We start from the raw sequence: 24,499 nt of genomic DNA, 5'->3' as shown, positions 1-24,499 counted from the left end.
TCCAACAATGTTAAAGGAAGTTTCTTAGGCAGAACAAAAATAACACCAGATAGAAAGTTAAACTTTTACAGAGGATGGAAGAAAGCCAGAACTAATATATATGTGGAGCAATATAAGACAGCTTTCTCATTTCTTAAACTGCCTTCAAAATATAATTGACTGTTTAACAAAAAAATGGGAACACTGTAGCTTGCAATTTATAGTATGTGTGGAAGAAAATATATGACAATAGCACAAAGGGTAAAGAGATGAAAGTATACTGTTGTAAAGTTCTTATACTACAGGTAAAAAGGTACAATATTATTTGAAGTAAGAGTATAAGTTGAAGTTACATATTGTCAAACCAAGAGAAAATAGTAAAAAGTAAAACAAGGAGATAAAATGCAACAATGGAAATAAAATGTAATTATAAAAAAAAGTCAATCTCCATGAAAGGAAGAGGAACAAGAAAAAGAAACATAAATGAGTGAGGTAAATAGAAAACAAACAACGAGACAGGTAAATTTAAATCCAACCACATGAATAAGGACATTAAATATAAATAGTCTAAACATTTTAATTAAAAGGCAAAGATTGCTATATTGAACCAAATTTTATAAATGACAAGAAACAGTCTTTAAATATGAAGACACAATAGCTTAAAAGTAAAAGGATGGAAAAATATATGCCCTACTAACACTAATCAAAAGAAAATTTGAGCGGCAATATTAATATTAGACAAATATACTCCAGAACAAGGAATATTGTCATGAATAAAGAAGAATGTTTCATAATGATAAAGGGATTAATTCATCAATAAGACATAATAATCCTAAATTTGTATGTACTTACTAAAACAACTTCAAGATGCAAAATGTAAAACTGACAGAACTTAAAGGAGACAAAGACAAACCTTATTTATATTTGGAGATTGACACTTATCTTTCAGTAATTAATAGAATATGTAGTCAGAAAGTCTGAAAGACATAGAAAATTTGAGCAAGGCTATCAACTAACTTCACCTAAAAGACACTTAAAAAATACTATATTCAATGGCAGAATACACAAACTCTATAAGCACACATTGAACATTTACCAAATTCAATCATATTCAGGTCAATAAAATGTATCAATAAATTTAGCAGAACTGAAATCTTATAAAGTATGTTTCATGTCTACAAAAGAGTTAAAATAAAAACAGGAGATATTTATGAGCTGGAGATATTTGGAAAATCCCAAATTATTCAAAAATTAAACAATACACTTCTAAATAACTCATGGATAAAAAAGAAATGACAAGGAAAAATAGAAAATATTTTTAATTGAATAAAAATAAAAATACAACATATCAAAATCTATGGGATTTAGCTAAAGCAGAAGTTAGAGAGAAAACTATAGCAAATGCTTATATTAGAAAAAAAGATTTCAACTCAATTAGTAAGCTTCTACCTTAAGAAATTAGAAAAAGAATGAAAAATTAAGCCAAAAGCAAGCAGAGAAAAGAAAATAATAAAGAGCACATATCAAAACATAAAAACAGTACAAAAACAATGAAGCCAAAAACTACTAGGAGACAAAGCAATGAAATTGATAAATCTCTAGTCAAACGGATCCAGAAAAAAAGAGGAAACACAAATTATTAATATTTTGAATGAAAAAGGGACATTACAAATCCTAAAATATTAAAAGAAAGATGCTTGCCCCTGAAGAGTTTATAATCTAGTTGGTAGGACAGGCTGTGTGCACAGAAAACAATGAACAATCTTATATCAATAATAATAATAAATAACAACAATCCATTACCTATTGTATGCCAGGAAAAGTTCTAAGTACTTTATATATATTAAATCATTTAATCATCACAACCTTAATAGGTAGACACCATTATTAACCCCATTCTACAGATGTGTACCTTAGGCACTTGCCCAATGTAGATATGGTAACAGTAGATATAAGATAATTTAGTAATTCGGGAGCACCTGGGTGACTCAGTTAAGTGTCTGGCTCAGGTCATGGTCTCACAGGTTTGTGGGACTGAGCCCTGCATTGGGTTCTGTGCTGACAGTAGAGAGCCTGCTTGGGATTCTCTCATGTCCTCTCTCTCTGCCCCTCCCCTGTTCACATGGGATCTCTCTCAAAATAAATACACCAACATTTTTAAAAAAGATAACTTAGTAATTCAGATTCAGGAGGAGAAATAAGGACAAGGAGGAGAAAAGAGGATTGCACAGGTCTTAGGAATTTGTCATGGAAGAGATAAGGATTAGGCTAGCTCTTATAAGACCTACCTTGATATCTACCAAGTTTTTTATACTAGGTGTCACAATCCAATATTATCAGAGATCTCATACTTCAACAGAGTAATTTAAATCAATGTTAAAGCTATTTTAACAAATATTTATTGAACACTTACTATGATTTAGGCTCTGGGATCACAGACATGGACAAAAGATGGGAGATCTATTAAATATATATATATATATATATATATATACACATATATACATACACATATACATATATATGTGATGTTGTTTTTGGAGGGCAATGGGAGAGAGGAGATAGATCTGAGAAGACGGTATCTTAGCAGTGACCTTGGCCACAGGGGTGAACTGGCAAAGGCCATATCTGTTGTCTCAGGCCAAAGACTGCCAACTGCCGTGGCCCCTTAGGAACCCGTTGCTTGTATCCTTACAAATGACAGCTCATAAAACTATGAGAATGTAACAAATCACTTTAAGAAGGAGTTCCCAAAAGACTTCAGAAAGAAAATTCTGCAAGTCTCTTCTTGCTCTAGACAGCCATTAGGATCCCAACCGATTCCACAGAAGCTAAAACCCACAGAGAGGTGGTTTGTGTTCTTGTTCAATCTTCAGTTATAAGAGTAATTCTCTATTTTTATATTGAAACATAATTACTTGATAGCTCAGGGTCTACATTTCATTCAACTTTTTACACCACATGTATATATATACATGTACCATAATGATAGAAGTCATTGAGGTACAGCCCTCATTCTCAAAAAGCTCATAACCTAGTTAGTTGCATGTATATGTGCGTTTGCATGTATGTAAACAAATTAGAAAGCAACTGAGACTAGATTATAATTATGAGCTAACCTGAGTAATACTATATGAGTTCAGGACAACAGAAGATTAGTTGAATTATTCAGACATGGCTTCATGAAGGAGATGCTTTGGAGCTGAATACTGAAAAACTAGTCATCTACATATGTGTGTGTATGTGTGTGTATATACACATATATGTGTGTACATATATACACACACATACATACACACAGAGAAAATAGTAATATACGTATATATGTATATAACTATATCTGTATATACAGAGAGAGGTGGGGGGAGAGGGAGAAAGTGACAATACCAGCTGTTGGTAAGGAAAACTCAGGTGGAAATAAGCAGTCTACTTAGCTGTAGGCAGATAATGTCAGAAGATAGCTGAAAATAAAGCTGAAAGTGAAAAGGGGGCAGAAGCGAGTAGGACATAAAAATTACTTGAATTCCAGATTTTTGTTGAGAATTTAGGTTTGGTAAATTTCATCCCCAAATTCTAACTAAATTATTCCGTTTTACTCAGGCAGGAGAAAGAACATAAATACAGGAGAGAGTGCACAGAATTCCCAAAACGATACAGAAAAATGTTTCGGTGATCATTTGATATCCATATAATTCCCTGGGAACTCAGAAATATCAATAAAAATTAAAATAGAGAAAAAAATATACCTAATCCAAGATTTTGTTGATTTTAAAAGGACAAAAGCTTCTTTAAGCAATTAATTAACATGCATCAGTGAAACATCATCAAACCATATAAAATAGGAAGTTTTACACCAGAGAGTAATATAAGCATCGATACCCTTGTGGGCTGGTAAAGTGCCTGCTCTGCTCAAATGACAGGGCGTTGGGTCTTCAGTGTGTCCAAGGGATATCCCCATTGCAATTTGTCAGCAGACTGGCAAATATTCTTAGTGACAGGAACGCAAAGCCCAGGAATACAACCTTACCCTCATTCATGGCTCAAAGCGCCTCAGCCAGCTCTCCTGACTCCTTCTAATGGCCCCAAATACCAATTAAACAGCTTTACCATCTCTGTATCTAAATTTGGACATAGGTATCAAGTTTGAATGCCTGATGAGATTAATTAAGTACTTTGCAGAAGTGTGAAGTAATCAGTCCTAGGATGGAAGGAAAAAAAGAAGGAAATCCCCAGAGGTGGATCTGACATGATTCCTGTCTCTATTGAAGTTTCGTAAGATCACAGCTGAAATAACATTCTACCATAAATTGAAAGGTTCTGCATTAACAGCAGGAAACAAAAACTCATCTCAAAACTCATCCCCCACTAATTCAGCATTTCCACCACAAATTCTAAAGTTGGCACATCGTCATATATCGCCACCTAGCGTCCATAGGCAGGTGTATGTTAACCTTAGCTGAACCCAAAGGTGACATTTTTCTGGAGTCACCTTCCAAGGGCTTCCTGTTAGACTTGGCTATTTACTGCATCAGGATTCCTGGTGTGATTCCTCATTCTACTTCAGGGCATACCCATGAAAGTGTAATAATGAATTTATTTTGTTGTAGTGAAGCTCCCATTTTGTGGATTACCCTTAAGTACTTTGAAACTGCAAACTATTCCCAGGAGAACTCTTTCTTGACACCTAGCATACATCAGTCTCTCCACCTTTCCTTCTCGTTATTCTCTATTATTGGTGTGTGGATTCTGTCTCTAGAGTGCATACATTTTGAGACCATAATTTTCTGCATGAGACACAACTGGGAAGAGAGGGTTGCATCAGAAATGCATCCAAATTGTTCATAATACAAACATTTGACTGGCTTTAGAATTGTTTCATTTTGTGGATTCACCCTTTCCCTCCTTCTTCATCTGTAACAATGCGATGGAAAGGAGAAAAATATGTTAATGAATCATCAAAAATCAACAGAATAACAGAATATAACAAAAATTAAAATAAATCCAAGGATTAATTACTTCAGAGACCCTACTTCCTTTCAAGCAATCTTTAGAGTAGAAGCCCAAGCAAGCCATTTCTAGACAGGAAGTATGACAATTTTTGAAGACGCAAGCTATTCGATGGCAGTAAATTCTTTCAAAACATTTTTAGACCTACATTACTGTCTCTGCGTCAGACTTTTTCTGACCAGGCAAAATAGAAGATGTGAGCAATTAGATGAGGTTTGGATGTAGATCTATGAACAAGGGACAACTTTCTTAGTTTGCCTTGGAGTTAGATACGCCAGATTGCCATGTAAAATATAGGGCATGCTTATACTAAAAAATTACTCATTGTTTATCTGAAACTCAAAGTCAACTGTGTGTCCTGCATTTTATCAGGCTATTCTACTTGGTATGGAACAAAAGAACTCGTTGGAGAAAATAACTAGGTTCCTAGCAGAACTGGAGTCATTTTTATGAAAATGGTGTTTTTGTGGTGTTCCAGAGACCAATATTATGCAAAGGCCCAAGACCGTAAGCATTCAAATAATACCCTGAATTTAATACTTAAAATTTATGAAACATTTCACATTTATTACATCATGTGGATTCTCCTAATGACAACCCTGTGAGTATTTTTATGCCTGTCTCAAGGCCCACAGACGTTAAGGAATTGTCATGGTGATCCTCATGAAGCTGTACAAAAAAGGCAGAACTTGAATCCAAATCTCCCAGTATAGTACAACATCTGAAAATAAAGAAAATGTTCATGTGGACACTACATAAGACTTTCAACTGTGAAATAAGGCCAGGAAAATGAAGATATTCTCAGAGTCACTGAGCTGTCTTACATACACTCTCAGACTATAGAGTCCAGTTTGATTTCTTTTTTTAATTTTGTTTTACATTTATTTATTTTTGAGAGACAGAGCACAAGTGGGGGAGGGGCAGAGAGAGAAGGAGACAGAGAATCCAAAGCAGGCTCCAGGCTCTGAGCTGTCAGCACAGAGCACAGAGTCAGACGCAGGGCTTGAACTCACAAACCATGAGATCATGACCTGAGGCAAAGTCGGACCCTTAACTGACTGAGCCACCCAGGTGCCCCTAGTTTGATTTTTTTTAACCATAAAACAATCACTTTATTTCCCCAAGTACGTGAGACATTATTCTTCTGATGTAAGTTTATTCACACATACCCAAAATTTCTAAATCTCCAACCACTACTCTTTGTAAGCCATTCATATGTCCTAGAGACCTTTAATAAAACCACAGTATAATCCAAATCTGTTTAACCCAGAGTCTGATCTTTACAATTTGAAATTTAGATCTTTACATTTGAAATTTAGAAAATGCTCTTGTAAATAATTCCTTTGACTCTTAAGGATCAGGTTTGTTTTTAAATTGTAGAGTAGTGACAGCTGGTGTTCATAGTGCGTATTACACTTTTCCCCAGCACAGTTTTTTTCTATCCTTTACTTGTGGTCCTCCAGTTCTAGTTCTCATAAAAATTCCCTGCAGAGTTTCTTAAATGAAGCTTCCTAAACCTCATAGATTCTGATCATATACATCAGGAGTAATATACATTCTACAAGCCCCAGTGCTACCAACCCTTTCGTCCTGGTCAATCTCATGCAAGAGAACATTGTTGTAGATATGAATCACTACAGATCTTGTTAAAATATAGATTCTGGGGCAGTAGTATTGGGATGAAGCCAAAGATTCTGCCCTTCTAACAAGTTCCCAGGTAGTTTTATACCCCCAAATTGAAACCTAACCAATTCCACTTCTTTATGTAGCCAGATCACCAAAGCCTAGATCCTGAGTACAAAGTGCCCTTAATGGATGAATTTCACTCAGTGGGTAAACAGATTTTGGTTAAATCTTCTCCTCGCCCTGTTCTCTGTTCTGCCCACATGCTTTGAGTCCTAAAAGCCATAGTCACCTCAAGGAGAAGTAGCTCAGAACAAAGCAGGACAACATCCTGATGGGAGGCCTGCCTAAACCCATGCCTGTTCTTTTCTAGACCATTTATTTCCTGTTACCAAAGACACAGGAAGGCCCAGGGCAGTATCACCCCGACAAGGACTGGGCACATATATGGAAAGCAGAGCTACAAATATAAAGTTCAGAGGAGTTCAATGATGATGATAATGATGATAAAGATGATGTCAGCTAACATTTATTGCACACTAAGTGCTGCGCACTATGCTAAATACTTTACGTGAATTATCTCATATAGTCTTCTAAATATATCTACAAAGTAGATAATATCATGGTGTCTATTGTAATGACAGAGACAGACAGATGAGCACATAGGTAACTGTTATATCTCATATCACAATTAAAGTCCAGTGATTGTACGAATCACATTCATATTAAAAATCAAAATATTAAGTAGACGGCTTCTCTTCCATTTTGTCCTAGAGACATGTAACATTTATTCCCTATAACATTCATGCATTGCCACCTCGCAAGAGATGGCTAGAACATACAAGATGTTTCCAGGAAAAGCTTAAGTTTTCTAGAAATGGCTAAAATATATGCCTATCTTAATGTATCAAATATTGCATCACTGATGTGGGCAACTTAAAAAGATGTGTTCTCAACAGTTGAGTCCTGTGACTGAGTCAAATAATAAAAACGAAGTTTTCACATACTTTTACTTTTATCCATACCTTTTTTTAATTTCTATTATCATTTTACATAGTGTTTTCTTGCAATCAGCTAATAGTTCCATGCAGCATTTCTTAAAATATCACAATATATTGTCTTCAAAACTTTTTATTTTTTATTTTTCCATGTTTGTTTACTTTTGAGAGAGAGAGAGAGAGACCATGAGCTGGGGAGGGGCAGAGAGAGAGAGAGAGACAGAGGATTCAAAGTGGCTCTGCACTGGGAGGAGAGAGTCCAATGCAGGGCTCAAACTCAAAAACTGTGAGATCATGACCTGAGCCAAAGTCGGACGCTTAACTCACTGAGCCACCCAGGCGCCCCTGTTGTCTTCAAACTTGTAATGTGCTTTAGATATGCTTGGTTGAGCAGAAAGTAGTTCATCTTGTGTTTTGGTTTTATAATCCTACTGTCTTTACAGAAAGAACTAGCTACAATACCACGGTCTTTCCAGGTCAAGCACTTAGTGATTACTATATATTTCTTAGTTTGCATAAGTATGCATCTTTGTCATTAAGAATTAGTGTTTTCTAGAATAAAAAGCCATATATTTATCAAAAAACATCAATGCAGGCAGCAGTAAGAGTGAGATGGATTACACATTGACCTCTGAATAATCTCATAATCTGGTGAATGGGTTAATTTTTACAGTTCTGTGAGGGTCCTCCTTTGTCTCCAAAGAATAAGAACAATCCAAGAGAGTGAAAAGGAGAAGGCAAATAGATAAAAGAAAACTGAAATAAGTTGAAAGACAGTTACTCACCTCTTTTCTTCTGACTTTTATTGCTGTGGAAGGCACAGAGATTTCAAAGCCACTCAAGTCCATGTTTCAATCTCGCATTTGCCACTACATGTAGTTATAACATCAGGCAGTTTGCTTAGCCTAAATCTGTTTCTTCACTTCTGCCGTGTAGACACTATTACTCTCCCAGCCCAGTTGTTGGGTAGATAGAAGGTATGGAGCCTGGAAATAGAACAACAGAAAGCAGCTGTTGATAATGGTAGCTTGTTATTAATGATCACTACTTCTTCATCTGTTCAACTTTCAACAAATATTTATTTATTTTTTATTTTTTTAATGTTTATTTATTTATTTTTGAGAGCGAGTGTGCATGCATGCGAGCAGGGGAGGGGCAGAGACAGGGAGAGAGAGAACCCCAAGCAGGCTCTGTGCCATCAGTGCTGAGCCCAGTGTGGGGCTTAAACCCAGGAACCATGAGATCATGACCTGAGCCAAAATCAAGAGTCAGACGCTCAACCGACTGAGCCACCCAGGTGCCCCAAGAAATGTATTTTAGAGGTAATCTCAGGGAACATTTGAGGGGCATAGGGAAGTGAGATGGGACAGGGAAGAAAACCAAGGAAGGGAATGTGGTGAAGCAGGTTACTACTTTGGAAAACTAGAGTTTAACCCCACTGGAAAGCTCTGGGGGCCAGTGTAAAACACACTCCTTAGAAACCTCACATCTAAGGGGCAAGAGACCTGGGTTATCTGTCCACCAATTCCTACCAGATATTGGTTAGGGCTGCACCCATCAACAAATATTTATTGATCACCTCTCTGTGGCAGGAATACAGGAAAGTCCCAGGAATACAGTGAATAAACAGATAAAGTCTCTGTCCTCAAGAAGTTTCTGTTTTATTCTCTGAATACCCGGTTATCAAAATTCCAGCTTCCCATACCCTACTCCACTGAAATTTCTCTGGCAAAGTCACTGTTGCTGGACCTACCAAATAAGATGGATCTCAATAAGACCTTTTTGTAGCATCTAATAACATTGAGCACTAATAGCAATGATTCTTGATGTCTAGAATACTCTCTCCTGATTTCCTTCTACCTTCTGACTGAAACTTGCCAGTCTCTGTTGCTAGTTTGTCTTCTGTTACCCTTTTAATTAATATTTCTTAGTATTCTGGCTTTGCCTTTTTCCTTTACACTCTACACTAGTAGTTCTTGAACTTTCAGAGTCATGAACTCCTTTATGAATCTGAAGAAGTTATGCACCCTCTCCACAGGGGGGAAAATGAATCTACATACAAATATACAAAAGTGTGCATGCATTTTCAGGAGTTTCACAGACCTTTCTCCTTTCCCATAAAGCTCATCATTGAACTTCATGTTAAGGGGTTTTCATGGCTTTAACTATTCCCCATATGTCAATGAGCCTCAAATATCTGTCTCTCACATAAACCACTTTCCTGAGCAATAGGCTACTTTCATATGACTTATTGACAACTCCACATGAATGTCCCTTTAGGCACCCTAAAACTCAAGATATCCCAAACTAAAGTCTTCATCTCTCTCCAAAAACCTGTTCTCCTGGAGGACAATACCTGTGGGAAAGAAAACACTACTTGTGAACCTAACATACCTAGATTTAAATCCAGCTCTGGAAGCTTCAGAAATATACTTAACCTCTTTCTGCTTTAATTTCTTCATATTTAACATGAGAATAGTACCTCCATTTTCTGTATTTTTATGAGAATTAAAACAGATAATGGGAAAATCCCTATCCAAGTGCCACTACATAGTATACATTCCACAGATATTAATATTACTGAATTCCCAATACAGCAAAAGCAACACCTTTCACCAAGTATCCTAAGTCAAAAATTCAGGAGTTATCATTATACACCCTTCCAACCTATCTTCTAAATGGCAGCCAGAGGATCTTCCCAAGACACAAATCTGATGATGCCATGACTCTGCTTCAATCTTCCCAACTGCTTCTCGTTGTTCCCAGGATTACATCTATCTTAGTATTGTACTGAAGGCTGACTATGATCTAGCCCCTGTCTATGTCAAACTCATTCTCCTGATTACTTGTAGATCTCCCCAAAAGCGTGCAGTGTTTTTGATTCCATAACTCTCTTCACACTGCTCCCTTTGCCTGAAATGTCCTCACCCCTCCACATCTTTTCTTGGTATTCAGGAAAACACCCATTCATGTTTCAGAATACAGTTCAAGCATCACCTCTGCTATGAAGTTACTCCTGACAGCCTCCTGCCATACTGTTGATCACTGACTCCTTTATCTCCCATCTGTAACTGACAGATGATTTCTATCACGGTAAAGATGAATAGCATATGGCTCCTGGTTTCAAAAAGCTTACAATCATTCAACCAGAAATCCTCTTATATAACCTGTACAAGTAAGCCAAAAAGAAATTATGAGGCACGAAAAATTGAGTTGTACGTAACTTCAACACCCAGCTCAGTGGTCCCTTCTTAGAAGCCTTTCTGTGACTCCCAAGCTCTGAGCTGTGTGTGTGCACATGTATAGTTATATGTTAGCTATATATAAACTCATTTACTCTTTACAGTGTATGGGGCAGGGGCACTGTTATTATTCCCGTTTTACAGGTGAGGAAATTAAAGCAAAAAGAGACTAAGTAACTCATCTAACATTACTTACCCAGAAATACTGGCATGAAAAAAGTATGGACTTCAATTAATTTTTTAAAAAAACACAATTGACAAATGAAAATTACATACAGTTTATAAATAAGTCGTTTGATATATATTTATTGAGCCTATTAAGGCCTGGTACACAAATAGAAAAACCTAGGTGCCCTATGCTCGAAAACAGGGATTCGTGCAAAATTAACAAGTGTGATATAAAGAACCATAGATTGTAGCTCTTGGGGGGCAGTAAGAACGCCTTAGGGTGGAGGAATCTACCAAATAGATCAATGAGTTGAGGAACCGGACGAAATGAAATGAGCCACTTAACCGAGACCAGAAGCCCTCCTCCTTCCACGTCACCCAGCCTCACCTTTCCTCCTCCTACATCGCTTTTGCCCACTATCCAATGGAAGGTAGGCTCTACATACTTACTGTGCGCGTGCGCATCATCAATTCGACGATCCTTCGCATCGATGTTTTCGGAAGCAACTTCTTCAGCCTGGTCACTACCGGCGTCGACGCTACCTCTGCTGCCGCCGCCGCCGCCGCCATTTTGACGGCGGAAAGAGCGAGGGTCTGGGATAGCTGGAGGCGGCGGCGGTAACTGGTACGGATGGTTTCCGCCCGCGTTAGCCCCTCCAAGTTCTCTGGTCTTGGGGCCACAGCACTCGGTATTGCTTTTATTCCCCCAGGGTCCCCGTGTCTCTCCCCAGTCTTGTCACTCTGTCTTTAGGCTGTTTTTCGCTTCCTCACTGTCAGCGGCGCTTGAACCCTCGTTTGGAGCTGTTATCAACCCCCGCCACTCCCCCCGGACCTGTGTTAATATACCTGCCTCGACGCTGGGGACTCAGGCTGGGTCACCGACTCCTCGTTCCCCGCCCTCATCCGGTCCGAGTTGCTTTTGGGGGTGGGGGGCACGGCCTCCTCTGGGCAGGGATCTGTGCCCTTTAGGGGGAGGGGAAGACCCAATTCTGGCATTCTTGGGTTACGGAGAGAGCTTGGGCTTTAGCTTTAGCTTTAGCTTTAATGGTGGTGGAGAGAAGCATAGAATAGTCGGCGTTACCCGAGCTTTGTGGTGTTAGAGCTTAATTTGTCACTGGCCTCTTTTGTCCTTTCTCAGGAATAACTTTACGAAAGGAAAGGTATTTTGCACCCTCTCTCCCCGCTGGAAATGGCCACTGTGAGTAAATTAGTCTCTTAAGCGGTATAGTGGTTTGGGCACTTTTAGGAAATGGAGGGTTTGGTTTAATTACGGCATTGGTGGCGTAATGTTTCTTGTGAAAAGTGTCAAGGGAAGGAAGGGGTGTGAAATTCTGTTCGTATGCTTTGAAGGTAGTTTGAAAAAAACTTTCTCCTCAGTACACATGTACTTGTTTCTGCAGATTCATTTTTGGAAATAAATTCAGTGCCAGCATCCTTCCAATATTTTTTAGAGACATTATTTCAGGAAATATTCAGAATCTATTTTTAAGCTTTTTATTATTTTTATTTATTTATTTTTTTTTTTTTTTGGTTCGCTAACCTGAAAGTTTTCTAGCAGTTTCAGTATAGGAAGTAACCTTCCAAATCCTGCAAAATGAGGGCAAGAGGTATAATTCACATAGACCAGAAATATTTATTGATTGTAACTCTCCAATAATTAGACATATCCTCCCATAAGGAGTTGATATAGGGGGACACTACATGAAATAGCTGCATTAAAAAGTATAAAGTAATTGCGGTGCCTGGGTGCTTCAGTTGGTTAAGCGTCCGACCGTTGGTTTTAGCTCAGGTCATGATCTTGGGGTTCCAAAGCCATGCATCGATCTCTGCACTGAGCGTAAAGCCTGCTTGGGATTCTCTCTTTCTCCCTCTGCCCCTCTCACGCTTGCTCTCTCTCAAAAGACATAAATAAACTTAAAAACAAGTGTAATTATTTCTTAAAAATTACACAGTGCAGGTTCAAAGCTTTGTGGAGAAGAGAAACTAGGGGTTTGGGATTACTTAAAGAAGCATTTAATCTGAGTTTTGAAGGAAGAGTGAAACTTAGATAATGGGAGATTTGAATGGAAGAACAGGAGGTATGTTCAAAGACACCCTCCCTTTCAGAAATCAAGAAGTCATTTCTGCCTTGTGGAATGTAAGATACGTGAAAGATTAGTGGGAAATAACGTTGGGTTGTGGAGTTGGAATCAAAGAATAGAGAGCCTTGAGTGTCACAGTATTTAGATTTGATTCTTTAAATTATGGTCATTTTAGCAGAGCTGTGTTAGGAAGATTAATATGGCAGTAATTAGCCAGGATAATGCAATTGAACATGAATATTAAGAGTTTAACGATGTGACAGTAGGGACAAGTCATAAAAGTAGACCACTAGTCTTGACCCCATTTTAAGGTGAATTTTTACCTAGCCGAGGGAAGGTTGTAAAAGAAGCATGTGATACTCTCAAAGGAGAAACCTTAATTAGAATAGAATATTAATTAAGGTTTAACCTGCATTTGTGTGTGCATGCATGCTGAATGGCTGTCAGTAATGAAACATGCAAGTATGTCTTCAACAACTTAGTTAGCATACATAGCAAGAGTTGTCCATGTTTCAGAAGCTGGACAGGTAAATCAGGATGCCTTGATAGGAATTTTGACAAATTGCAGTGTTCACTACTGATGATGGGAGGAGCCTTCCATAGCTACGGTGATTTGTTGCTAACCAGTGCCATTTGAAAATAGGAATCCAGGGCTGCCAGCTCTTCCACGTTTCCAAGAACAGTGCTAAATATGGGCTTTTTGTGGAAATCTACAGTTTCTCAATGCTGATATTCAATTCAAGTTTCTTCTAACAGTGTGGATCACACAAAAATGTCTGTAGACGGATATGGATGAATTTCCTAGATGACCAGTTTTCGGTCTTTGGTATAGACCATATTTTCTGCTCACATGACCAAAAGCAGGATTTAGTCCGAAAATAGTATCTAAAAGACTGTTTCTCTTTTTATACTAATAAAGATTTTAGAATTAAACCTTAATAGCCTGTCATCTTCCCAAATTTAGAATCCTAGGTTTGAAGTAATCATATAAAATACATAGTTGTCCTCATACTAAAATAAACTGACTGTTCTAATTTTTGAGTTATTTATTGGCTCACTTTTAGTTCTTATATTTACCAGTTGACCCAATGGCATAAAATCTGCCAAGTAAAGAATTAGAGGATAAAACAAGTTAGAAGATGAAATTTGAAACACGTTAGCACTGTCGTCAGCTATTCTTTCAGTGGATAAATTAGATACTTAATGGCTTATTTTGCCATTAAAATGAAACTTGGTTAAATAAAGTGAAACTTGGTGAGTAGATTTTCTTAGATTGGGAAAAAAAACTCACATTTTACTGTAACTTTTGTTAAAAGCTTTACCATCAAGGAAAAATACCGAAGTAGAATTAGTGGCCTTGGTACTCAGAGGCTTAAATAATCCTTAATATTATTAGGCAGTTGCTAAAATAATTTGGATAATCTTTCTGTTTCCTTTTTTACTTGTGAAGCAATGTATTATTACACATAATATTTTAGTAATCTTAAATAATATTAAATATAATATTTAATACTTTAATGTTAATGGTATATGGAACTGGTGTGGAAATAAGTAAAACAGTGCATGTAAGCACTTAGCACACAGAACCTAGCCAACAGTAACATCCATTGATTATTTACTATTTAATATTGTCCCCTTCAGATAATATTTTATTCAATCTTTTACTTTGAGGCCTTGCCTAAAATATTTTTGGAATTTAAAATTTATATTGCCTTTAGATCCTGAGCCATATTCTGTTAAATGTAAATGTCTTCAATTGTAAAGGTAAATTTCAATTACAGAAACACCCAAAAGTCTGAGTTTGTCTGGTAGGTTAAAATCTAATAACTATCACATTTGTTTCTTTGGGCAGGTTGGGTGCTAACCCAAGGGAGCGTGCTTAAATTTTCAGGTGGGCAGAATACTCTTCAGACAGGCCTTGTACTTTGGAGACACATAAAGGAGGTTCTCTTTATCCAGATCTTGAAATTTGCTAGACCTAGAAGGAGAGGCAAAAGGGAAGAAATCTTATGGCAGTATAAAAGAAGGCAGAAAAATATGGGAAATGTTAGGTAGATAGATATTTTTATGTGACTAAAGAATAGAAAAGGGAAAGGACGGTAAAGCTAGTAAGAAATTATGCCAGAGAGGTGGAAAGACCAGTTAGGATATTCTCTTCTATTTATGATGAAAAAAAGGTCAGAATACCTGGGTTGAATTTCAGAATACTATATGAAAGGGATAATATTCTAAAGTATCAAATGGCTACACTATTTCAGTATCCTGGTGACTAGTTTACATGCCACCTCTCTAATCCCACTCCAGGCCCTACTGCCCTGAGTGGTACGTTCCTAAAAACATTCCTTGTTTTTATCAGTTTACACTATTCTTCCCTGCCTCCAGATTAAAATTCTGGTTTGTTGTCTTGATGTAGTAAGTCCTTTACTGTGTAAAATACATAGTGTTTTATAATTGCCCACAACTTAACTTTCAAGCCTGTTTTTTACTGTATTCCCTTATCTATGTATCCTCATTGAACTTTTCACTGTTTCGAAAATACCTTTTATGACTATACATCTGTTCCTAAAGTCACTCACTGAAATGCCCCTTTCCTTCTCAACTTATTGCTGTTTCTTCAAAACCTAGTGTATCCTCTGAAATTTTTTTCCTACTCCCTTTCAAGGATCTCTTTAATTGTTCAAATCTTTTAATAGCATTTCACAGATAATGTGGTATTTGTTCTTAAATATTGCCTACTAAACAAGGAGTTGGCATTTTAGTTTTTTAATGCAAAGGGACAGATAAGTAAATATTTTAGGCTTTCTGCAGTCCCTGTGCAACTGTTTAACTGCCATTATGGCATGGAAACAGCAGTAGACAATACATGAGGAAAATGGAAGTGGCTGTGATAGAATAAAACTTTATTTGCCAAAACAGCAAGCTATATTCAGCTATAGTTTGCCAACCCCTGCATTAAATTACTCTGACCCAAGTATTTTGCTAGAAGTTTATGCGTGAAAGATGTTTACACGTTCACCCATTGTAACTGACCTCAGAATCCAGGAACAAAGGAGCAAAAAATGTACCACAAAGCTACGTACTAAAGGTTTTGAAAGTCCTTAAGAATGGAAAAATCTTATTTGTACTACGTTTTTAGTATTGTTCCTAAATAGGGCAACTTTTAGAAGTTCCTATTCTCTCTAATGTGGCACTCTTGATTCTGGCCTTTATTGGAAAGGCCACATATTTTTACACAAAGTAACTTACTGTTTGTTTCTTAATAGACTTGTTTTTTAAAATTATATACATAATGCTTGTCAAATGGTAGTTGCTCAATAATAGAATAAAATTTGGTTTTAAAAGATACATTGCAGTGTGAGGATTTGCCACAGATTGTCTAGAAGTATAAAATGTATGTTCAGAACAAATAGTTTTCATTTTTGTGTTATTCTTAGGTGCTGTGTAATAGAGCCAGACTAGTTTCCTATCTCCCAGGATTTTGCTCTTTAGTTAAAAGGGTTGTCAATCCCAAAGCCTTTTCAACTGCAGGATCTTCAGGTTCTGATGAGTCTCATGTGGCCACTACACCTCCAGATATATGTAAGTAAAACTTATTGATTTACATATAATTATTGCAGAACATTTCGAGTTGTGCTTTCTGTAATGTTTCTTGAGGTTTTACAAATCTTACAAGGTTAAGTTTATGCCATTAAAAATAAAATCAGCTCTGTATACATATTTATATTGGAGAACCACAATGAAAAAAAAAAAAGAATACATTTGGTTTTTAAAACTTATTTTCTTGAACTGTAGTTTCTATTGTAAACACACTTAGTCCTGCCTGAAACAAATCTTTTGATCCCATAAACTACTATCAATTATTTGCTGAATTTTTTAAATTTAGCTGGTATTTTGTGTATGTATACACATGCATATAATATTGAAATATGATTTGCATACTTGCATTAGATTCAGAAGTACAATATAATGATTCAGCAGTCCTATATGACACCGTCTACAGATAAATGTACTCCTAATCCCCCTTACCTATTTCACCTATGGCCCTGCCCTCCTCCCCTCTGGCAAACACCAGTTTATTCTTTTTATTTGAGACCGTTTTGTTTCTTTTATATTTTAGTCATCTCACAAAAATTTGTTCTTCAAACTAGTTCTCTTTAATGTAGAAAAGAGGAAGGATTTTTTTTTTTTTGGAATATAATTAATAGAGTGTATGCTAGTTTTAAGTATACAGTAAAATGATCAATTTTGTACATTTCTCAGTGCGCATCAAGATAAGTATACTCTTGATCTCCTCTATTTCATCCCTCCCCCACACATGCTTTCCTTCTGGAAACCACCAGTTTGTTCTCTGTATTAAAGACTATTTTTGTTTGTCCCCTTTTTTCTTAATTCTGCATGAGTATAATCATATAGCGTTTGTCTTTTTCTAACTGAATTTTTTCTCTTAACATTATACTTTCTACATCCATCCATGTTGCTACAGATGGCAAGCTTTCATTATTTTTTATGGCTAAGTAATATTCCATTTTGTGTTTTTTTTTTGTTTTTTTTTTTTTTTTAATTTTTTTTTTAATGTTTATTTTTGAGACAGAGAGAGACAGAGCATGAACGGGGGAGGGTCAGAGAGAGGGAGACACAGAATCCGAAACAGGCTCCAGGCTCTGAGCTGTCAGCACAGAGCCCGACACGGGGCTCGAACTCACGGACCGCGAGATCATGACCTGAGCCGAAGTCAGCCGCTTAACCGACTGAGCCACCCAGGCGCCCCAGTAATATTCCATTTTGTATGTATATCATATCTTTATACGTTCATCTGTTGGTGGGTATTTCGATTATTTCCATATCTTGGCTATTATAAGTAATGCTGCACTAAATATAGGGTCCATATGTCTTTTTCTTTTGTGTTTTCATTATCTTTGGGTAAATACCCACTTTGCAGTTACTGGATCATTTGATAACTCGTTTTTTAAATTTTTAAAGACTTTCCATTCTGTTTTGCACAATGGTTGCAATATAAGAATGCAGTTTCCCACCAACAGTGCGTGAGAGTTCCTTTTTCTCCACATCCTTGTCAACCCAGGTTATTTCTTGCATTATTAATATTAGCTATTCTGAGACAGGTATAAGGCGATATCACATTGTGGTTTGGGTTTGCCTTTCCCTGATGATTATTGATGTTGAGCATTTTTTCATGTGTCTGCCATCTATGTGTCTTAGACAAATGTCTCTTCAGGACCTCTGCCCCTGTTTTAATAGGATCTTTGTGTGTGTGTGTGTGTGTGTGTGTGTGTGTGTGAGTTTTTTATATATATATTTTGGATATTGACCCCTTATCAGGTATATCATTTGAAAATATCTTTTCCCATTCAGTAAGTTACTTTTTTTTTTTTTCTCGTGCTATTAATGGTTTCACTGTGCAAGACTGTTTCCTTTTGGTATAGTCCCAATAGTTTAATTTTGCTTTTGTTTTCCTTCCCCAAGGAGACATATCTAGAAAAAAGTTTCTATAGCCAATAATAAGGAAATTATTGCCTATGTTATTGAGGTGTAATGACATACAATGTTGTATTAGCTTCAGATGTACAACAGAGTAATTCAACACTTCTGAACATTATACAATGCTTACCACAAATGGAGTTACCATCGATCACCATATGATATTATTACAGTATTACTGACTGTATACCTATGCCTTACTTTTTCATCCTTCTGACTTAGTTTATTTTATAACTGAAAGTTTGTACCTCTTATTGTCTCATACCTAATTAGCCCATAGTACTACCCACTTTCTCTCTGGAAACCACCACTTTTCTGGATTTGAGTATGTTTCTGCATTTTGTTTCTTCATTTGTTTTTTTATGCTTCACATGCAAATCATGTGGTATTTGTCCTTCTTTGTCTGACTTATTTCACTGAGAATTGTATCTTCCAGGTCCATCCATCTGTGCTACAAATGGCAAGATTTCATTCTTTTCTTTATGGATGATTTATTCTATCGTGTGTATACACATGTTCTTTATTCATTTATCTATCAGTATACACTTAAGTTGTTTGCTATCTTATCTATTATAAATAATGTTGTGTACATCAGGGTGCATATATCTTTTATTAATTTCAACATTCATTTGTTTTGAGGAAATACCCTAAGTGGAATTTCTAGATTGTCTGGTAATTCTATTTTTAATCTTCTTCAAGGAACCTCCACACTGTTTTCTACAGTGGCTGCGCACCAATTTGCCTCCTACTAGCAGAGGACAAGGGTTCATTTTTCACATCCTCACCAACGCTTATTTCTTTTTGTCTAGCCATTCTGACTGGCATGAAAATGCTGTCGTATGAATTTATCAATATCGGAGTGAAGGAATGCTTGTTTTGTCATTTCTGTAATGATTTTCAGTTTTTCTCCAGCAAAGGCAAAATATCTTACAATGAGAAGTTTCAAAAAAGGTCTTGATTTTCACAAAATCCGGTACACGAGCGCACACACACACACACACACACACACAGGTGAAACTGTATGTTATTAAAACAACACCAAAATTGAAGTTTTACACCATGTTTATATTTTTCAAAGTACTCATATTGAGAAATGAAGATGGAGATAGTAGATGCTGTATGCTTCAGGGAAAATTTCTGAGCAAGCTCAACCCATGCCTCCTCAACTCATGACACCACTCTGGAGTCCTCCTTTGTAATGAACATTGTACTCACAGCAGGGAGATTGTTAGGGTGAGGAAAAATGATCTGCACATAGGGATGCTTTGTGGATATGAATATACCTGACAGACAAGGTGGAGAAGCATTCCAAGGAAAGGGGAGCACATATGCCAAGGAGGAGCTTTGAGGTTATGAATAATTAAATTGGGAATGCTAGCATGCAGGGTGGCCTGAGGCTATTAAAAAATTAAACGGAAGAGGTAGGCACGAGGCAGATGATAGAGGGCCTTATGCACCAAGCTGGTGACTTTGGATGTCACCCTTTAGGATGGTGATGTCCACAGAGGTCCTATGGGGCTCTGGACATTCTGGACAAACTGCAGGGCTCTGAGGGTGTAGAAGAGGCTTCCAATGCTCTCTCGCTGTTCAGCCAAGGCTTAAAATAAGAACTATTTGATTTGTTTTTGCCTGTACATAAGTATGCGAATGAACGTTGGCAAGGCTAAAATCATTAACAACTACTGGAGGTAAAAAAAACAAAAAAAATCCTACTGGAGGCAAAAGGAAACTACAGAAGGATTTTGAGTAAGACAAAATCTGGTGCGTTTTAGAATAATCACTCTCAGTCCAGATTAGAGTATTTGTCTCCAACTCGAAGTGGCTGCATTCCAAGTACATTGTGTTGGATTGTTTGTTGTCAGCTGGCACCATCGCGTCTCACGTGTCCTAAGGCTGGGAAGTAGATTTCCCTTTGATGCCTTCCCAGTAGTTATGCATTAGCTATCTGATGAGAGGAACTTGCCGAGATTTAGCAGGCACAGGTGAAGCACAGCCCACTATACCCAGAAGGCTGTGGGAGTCACAAGTGTGGTCCCACATAACTGATGCTGGAGACCTCTGCAGAAGCTCCCATTTCACAGTGGTCCTTGCGGTCAGACCTGTTGCTTCTCAGACGCCTGTAAACCCCAATTCTTCCACTTCAAGTTGAGGAAGTCACTGTTTCTCTGACCCTCTGACTACCCCTGCTGACGGACCTTCACTTCCAGCTTCTCCCTCCTTCAGGTAAACTGTAAGTCTTGAGTTATCCCCTTAGTCCCATAATATTGTGGCCTCCCTTATCCTGATGGAACTCAGACTGATACACATGTGTGTGAAGTAATCCACTGGATGGAGAAGATCACGTTAAAACTCCTGTGTATAGTTATGTTTTAATCTCTCCATGTCATACATTTTATGACTGACGTAATGGTGAAAGAGGAAGCATGCATGACTTCTAAAGAAGTCAGAGTGCATGTGTTGAGATGTGTGCCCAATTTGTTCACTTACAGAGGTGTGAAGTTTTTAAAATTTGAGAATATTGGTAGAGAAAATGGCCTCAGTCGAGGGAGAAAGCTGCAGGCCGAATGTTTAGTCGGAAAGCTATTATAGAAGTCATCCAGGAGAGAATTTATGAGGGTCTGAAGTGAGGATATGGCAGGGGCAGTCCGGATTGAAGTTGTACTTAGGAGGTAAAATAAATAGGAAGCAGTAGCTGATAGAGTACCTTTGAGGAGGAAAGAAAAGGACACTTCAAAGATGACTCCTAGGTTTGTAGCTTAGGTGCTTCCATTCACAGAGCAAGAGCTACCAGTTGGTTTTGTTTGTCTTTCTTTCCTCTCATCCAGCTCAACAATTTAGAAACACCATCCTCTGCCAAACCCAAGTCGAGTTCATTTCAGGAATGTGAGGGATGGTACAATATGTAGGAAAACTATCCCTCAACTCTACCGTATAAAAGTTATGAGAGAAAACTTGATCGTGGTCGATGCAGCTTACTGTCCAGCCAAATTTCGTGTTTTCCATTCCATTGTGTGAAGTCATTACCAGGAGTGATACCCAGATGGGGCCATGTGACTGATTCTTGTCAAAGGAAGTGTGGGTGGTGCTGCTGGGTGCCAACGCTGGGCCAAAGTTTTCTAAGAAGCTGGAGTGCTCCTTTCACACCCTCTTCCCCTTCCATCAGCAGAATTTAGATAACAGCAAGGCCCTAGATGCTAATGCCGACACAGATGGAAGAAGTCTGGGCCCTTGAATTACCTTACGGAAGAGAGCCACCTGCCTTAGTGTTACGTGACTCAGAAATAAGCCTTCCATCATGTTAGACAACAAAATGTAGAGCAGCTCATTTGGTAAAGAATGTTCAGTCTACTTTGAAAATTGCAAGGATACTATAGTAGGAGCCCCAAAGCATGCAATACCAGTAAATAATCACTGTTGATACAAAATTTTGGAAAACTTATTACCCGCAGGCTTTCTGAATGTGGGGTCCATGCATAGAATAAATTTGGATGGAAAACACTACATTTTTCTTTTCACTAACATTCAACTGAAATTTAGCATTTCTTTTCATTGTGAATGTAGACAACACATCCTGTGTGATTAGCAGGTCCTGTGACTTGTCACCAAGAAAACACAGATCTTTTCCTATCACATTAGAGATCTCCCTTGACTTACAGTGGCATTATGTCCAGATAAGTCCATTGTAAATTGAGCATATCATAAATTGAAAATGCACTTAATACACTAACCTGCCCAACATCATAGTTTAGCCTCGCCTACCATAAACGTGCTCTGAACACTTACATTATCCTACAATTGGGCAAACTCATTTTAACACAAAGCCTGTTGTGTAATGAAGTGTTCAAATTTCAGTGGTGGTCTTTATTGAATGTGTATTGCTCTTACACCGTAGTAATGTCGAAAAATCCCAAGTGGAGCCATCATGAGCTGAGGAGAGTCTGTGTAGTTGTTGATGATATCTCAATACCATGTATAGTTTCACTGAATCAGAATTACAAATCCTGTAACATTAAGCATTCATAACACACATATATTCTGTCACAAATTTCAAAAATATTTTGATAAATATTTGAACAGAATCAAGTCTTTAATATATGTACTGTGTGCATTTCAAAACATTATGGGGGTGACTTGGTGGTTCTGTCAGTTGAGCGTCCACATTTGGCTCAGGTCATGATCTATGGTTTGTTGGTTCAAGCCCCTGTTGGGCTTTGTGCTGTGCCAAGCTTGCTTCATATTCTCTCTCTCTCTCTCTCTCTCTGCCTCCCCCTGGCCCTGTTTGCTCGCTGCTCTTTCTGTCTCTCTCTCTCACTCTGTCTCTCTCAAAAATAAATAAATACTAAAAAGATTAAAAACATTATTCTGAAAAGAGGGCCATGGCATGAAAAAGAAAAAAACACCTTGAAATATATTTCCTCAGTGTAACAATGAATATCTAACTTATGACAACAGGGTTACTGCTTCCAAACTTTAAATGTCTAGTTTGAATACTAGCTAAGATGTGATAAACACAGAATTATACCAGAGTGAAAAATCTCATAGTAATTATAACCATCAAATGTTATTAAATAACATATAGAAAATACAGGAATACACCAAACTTTTTCATATTGTGTGTTTTGGATACATACACCTAATGTCAGTAATCTTTTTGTTTTTGAGGGCAACCATAGACCTTTAGAACTATTAAGACTACTGTCGGTATGTTTCTTTCTAATTCATTCATCTTATCAATTTATAAATAGTAAAATTCTGGTATTTTTGTAAGGTATTTACAATATTCTTGACCTTCACTAAACCATCTAAGTAGTTGCCTGTGTTGGACAAGATATATGATAAAGATTTTTCACTTTATTTATGAATCATGCTGGGGGTTGTAATACCAAGAACTTCAATTTCATCTACATTTTATTAATGATTCTGAAAATAGTGCTCTTTTTCTAAAACCAGAGCTCAGTGGCTTAAACTTTAGTTTCCAAAGGCAGCAGAACATAATCTGAACCACTTGTCATAGAGTCATGTACCATCATGTCTTTCCATTTATGACCTGAAAATACCTAAAAATAATATTTTTTTGAATCACTTTAAACACTTCCCCAGGGACACCTGGGTGGCTCAGTCCATTGAGCTTCTGACTTTGGTTCCATGATTTCACGGTTTGTGGGTTCCAGTCCTGCATTGGGCTCCACACTACCTGTGCAGAGCCTGCTTCGGATCCTCTGTCCCCCTCTCTGTCTGTACCTCCCCTATTCATTCTCTTTCTCTCAAAAATAAATACACATTTAAAAAGTAGTAAATGATCACTTTCCCATAATCAACACCCCTTCCTTCCAATAAAATACACAAAAGCTATTCCAAAGTGAGAAGCTTAACCAGTGATTTTCATAAGGTAATGCAGTATGAAATATGGGAACTTTAATATGAAAAAAACCTAGGTTGGCGTTCCTAGTCCATTACTTAAAAACTTTGTGGCCTTAATGCCACGAAGTTTTAATTAACTCATCATGAATTGAAGATAGGATCACTTACCCCATACTGTTTTTGTGACTATTAAATAAGGTACTTACATAAATTTGAACAGAAAATGTCTGTGCAACAAACTGTTAATTCTATCCCTTACTGACTTCTAAAAATAAAGTCGTCACAATAGCTGTAAACAAATAATGTGACCTTTACAATGACTTAGCGAAATCTCCACAAAGGGAACTATTTTGCATCAGGTATGACTTTTTAAGACATGGCTACACAAACACACAGCATCTGTCTTTATAAATATGGATACTTATCATATCACTATTTTCTTACAGCATATGTATGCATCTTTCTAAATTTTTGAATTGGAGTTCTGTTGGATCCAGTGTTCATGTGTTGGGTTTTGAAGTACTGCCCACCTAACTATAGAAAA

The 24,499-nt window shown here is 37.2% G+C and overlaps 1 protein-coding gene and 1 long non-coding RNA gene across 6 annotated transcripts in view; one reads left to right on the top strand and one right to left on the bottom strand.

Annotated features, from left to right (window-relative positions):
* LOC128314031 (uncharacterized) overlaps positions 1 to 11,608 on the bottom strand; it is a 215,043-nt gene extending 203,435 nt beyond the window's left edge. The window contains exons 1-2 of the long non-coding RNA XR_008295340.1: positions 11,468 to 11,608; positions 8,393 to 8,593 (exon numbers count right to left, since the gene is read on the bottom strand). This is a non-coding gene — a long non-coding RNA (uncharacterized LOC128314031). The remainder of the gene's footprint in view (positions 1 to 8,392; positions 8,594 to 11,467) is intronic.
* Positions 11,522 to 24,499, top strand: part of MMADHC (metabolism of cobalamin associated D) — a 37,255-nt gene continuing 24,277 nt past the window's right edge. Inside the window, exons 1-4 of one of the 5 annotated variants that reach the window (XM_015068383.3) lie at positions 11,522 to 11,642; positions 11,728 to 11,923; positions 12,156 to 12,215; positions 16,533 to 16,677. In XM_015068383.3, the coding sequence (XP_014923869.1) occupies positions 12,207 to 12,215; positions 16,533 to 16,677 (154 nt within the window). In that variant the 5' untranslated portion in view covers positions 11,522 to 11,642; positions 11,728 to 11,923; positions 12,156 to 12,206. Of the gene's footprint in view, positions 11,707 to 11,727; positions 11,924 to 12,155; positions 12,216 to 16,532; positions 16,678 to 24,499 lie in introns of all 5 variants that reach the window. The other 4 variants (XM_053215040.1, XM_015068382.3, XM_015068384.3 and 1 more) reach the window with 4 other exon arrangements.

The sequence above is a fragment of the Acinonyx jubatus genome, chromosome C1, assembly GCF_027475565.1.
Source record: "Acinonyx jubatus isolate Ajub_Pintada_27869175 chromosome C1, VMU_Ajub_asm_v1.0, whole genome shotgun sequence".
Lineage (NCBI taxonomy): Eukaryota > Metazoa > Chordata > Mammalia > Carnivora > Felidae > Acinonyx > Acinonyx jubatus.
The sequence above is the reverse complement of the archived record's forward strand: the minus strand, read 5'-3'. Positions and strand labels throughout refer to the sequence as shown.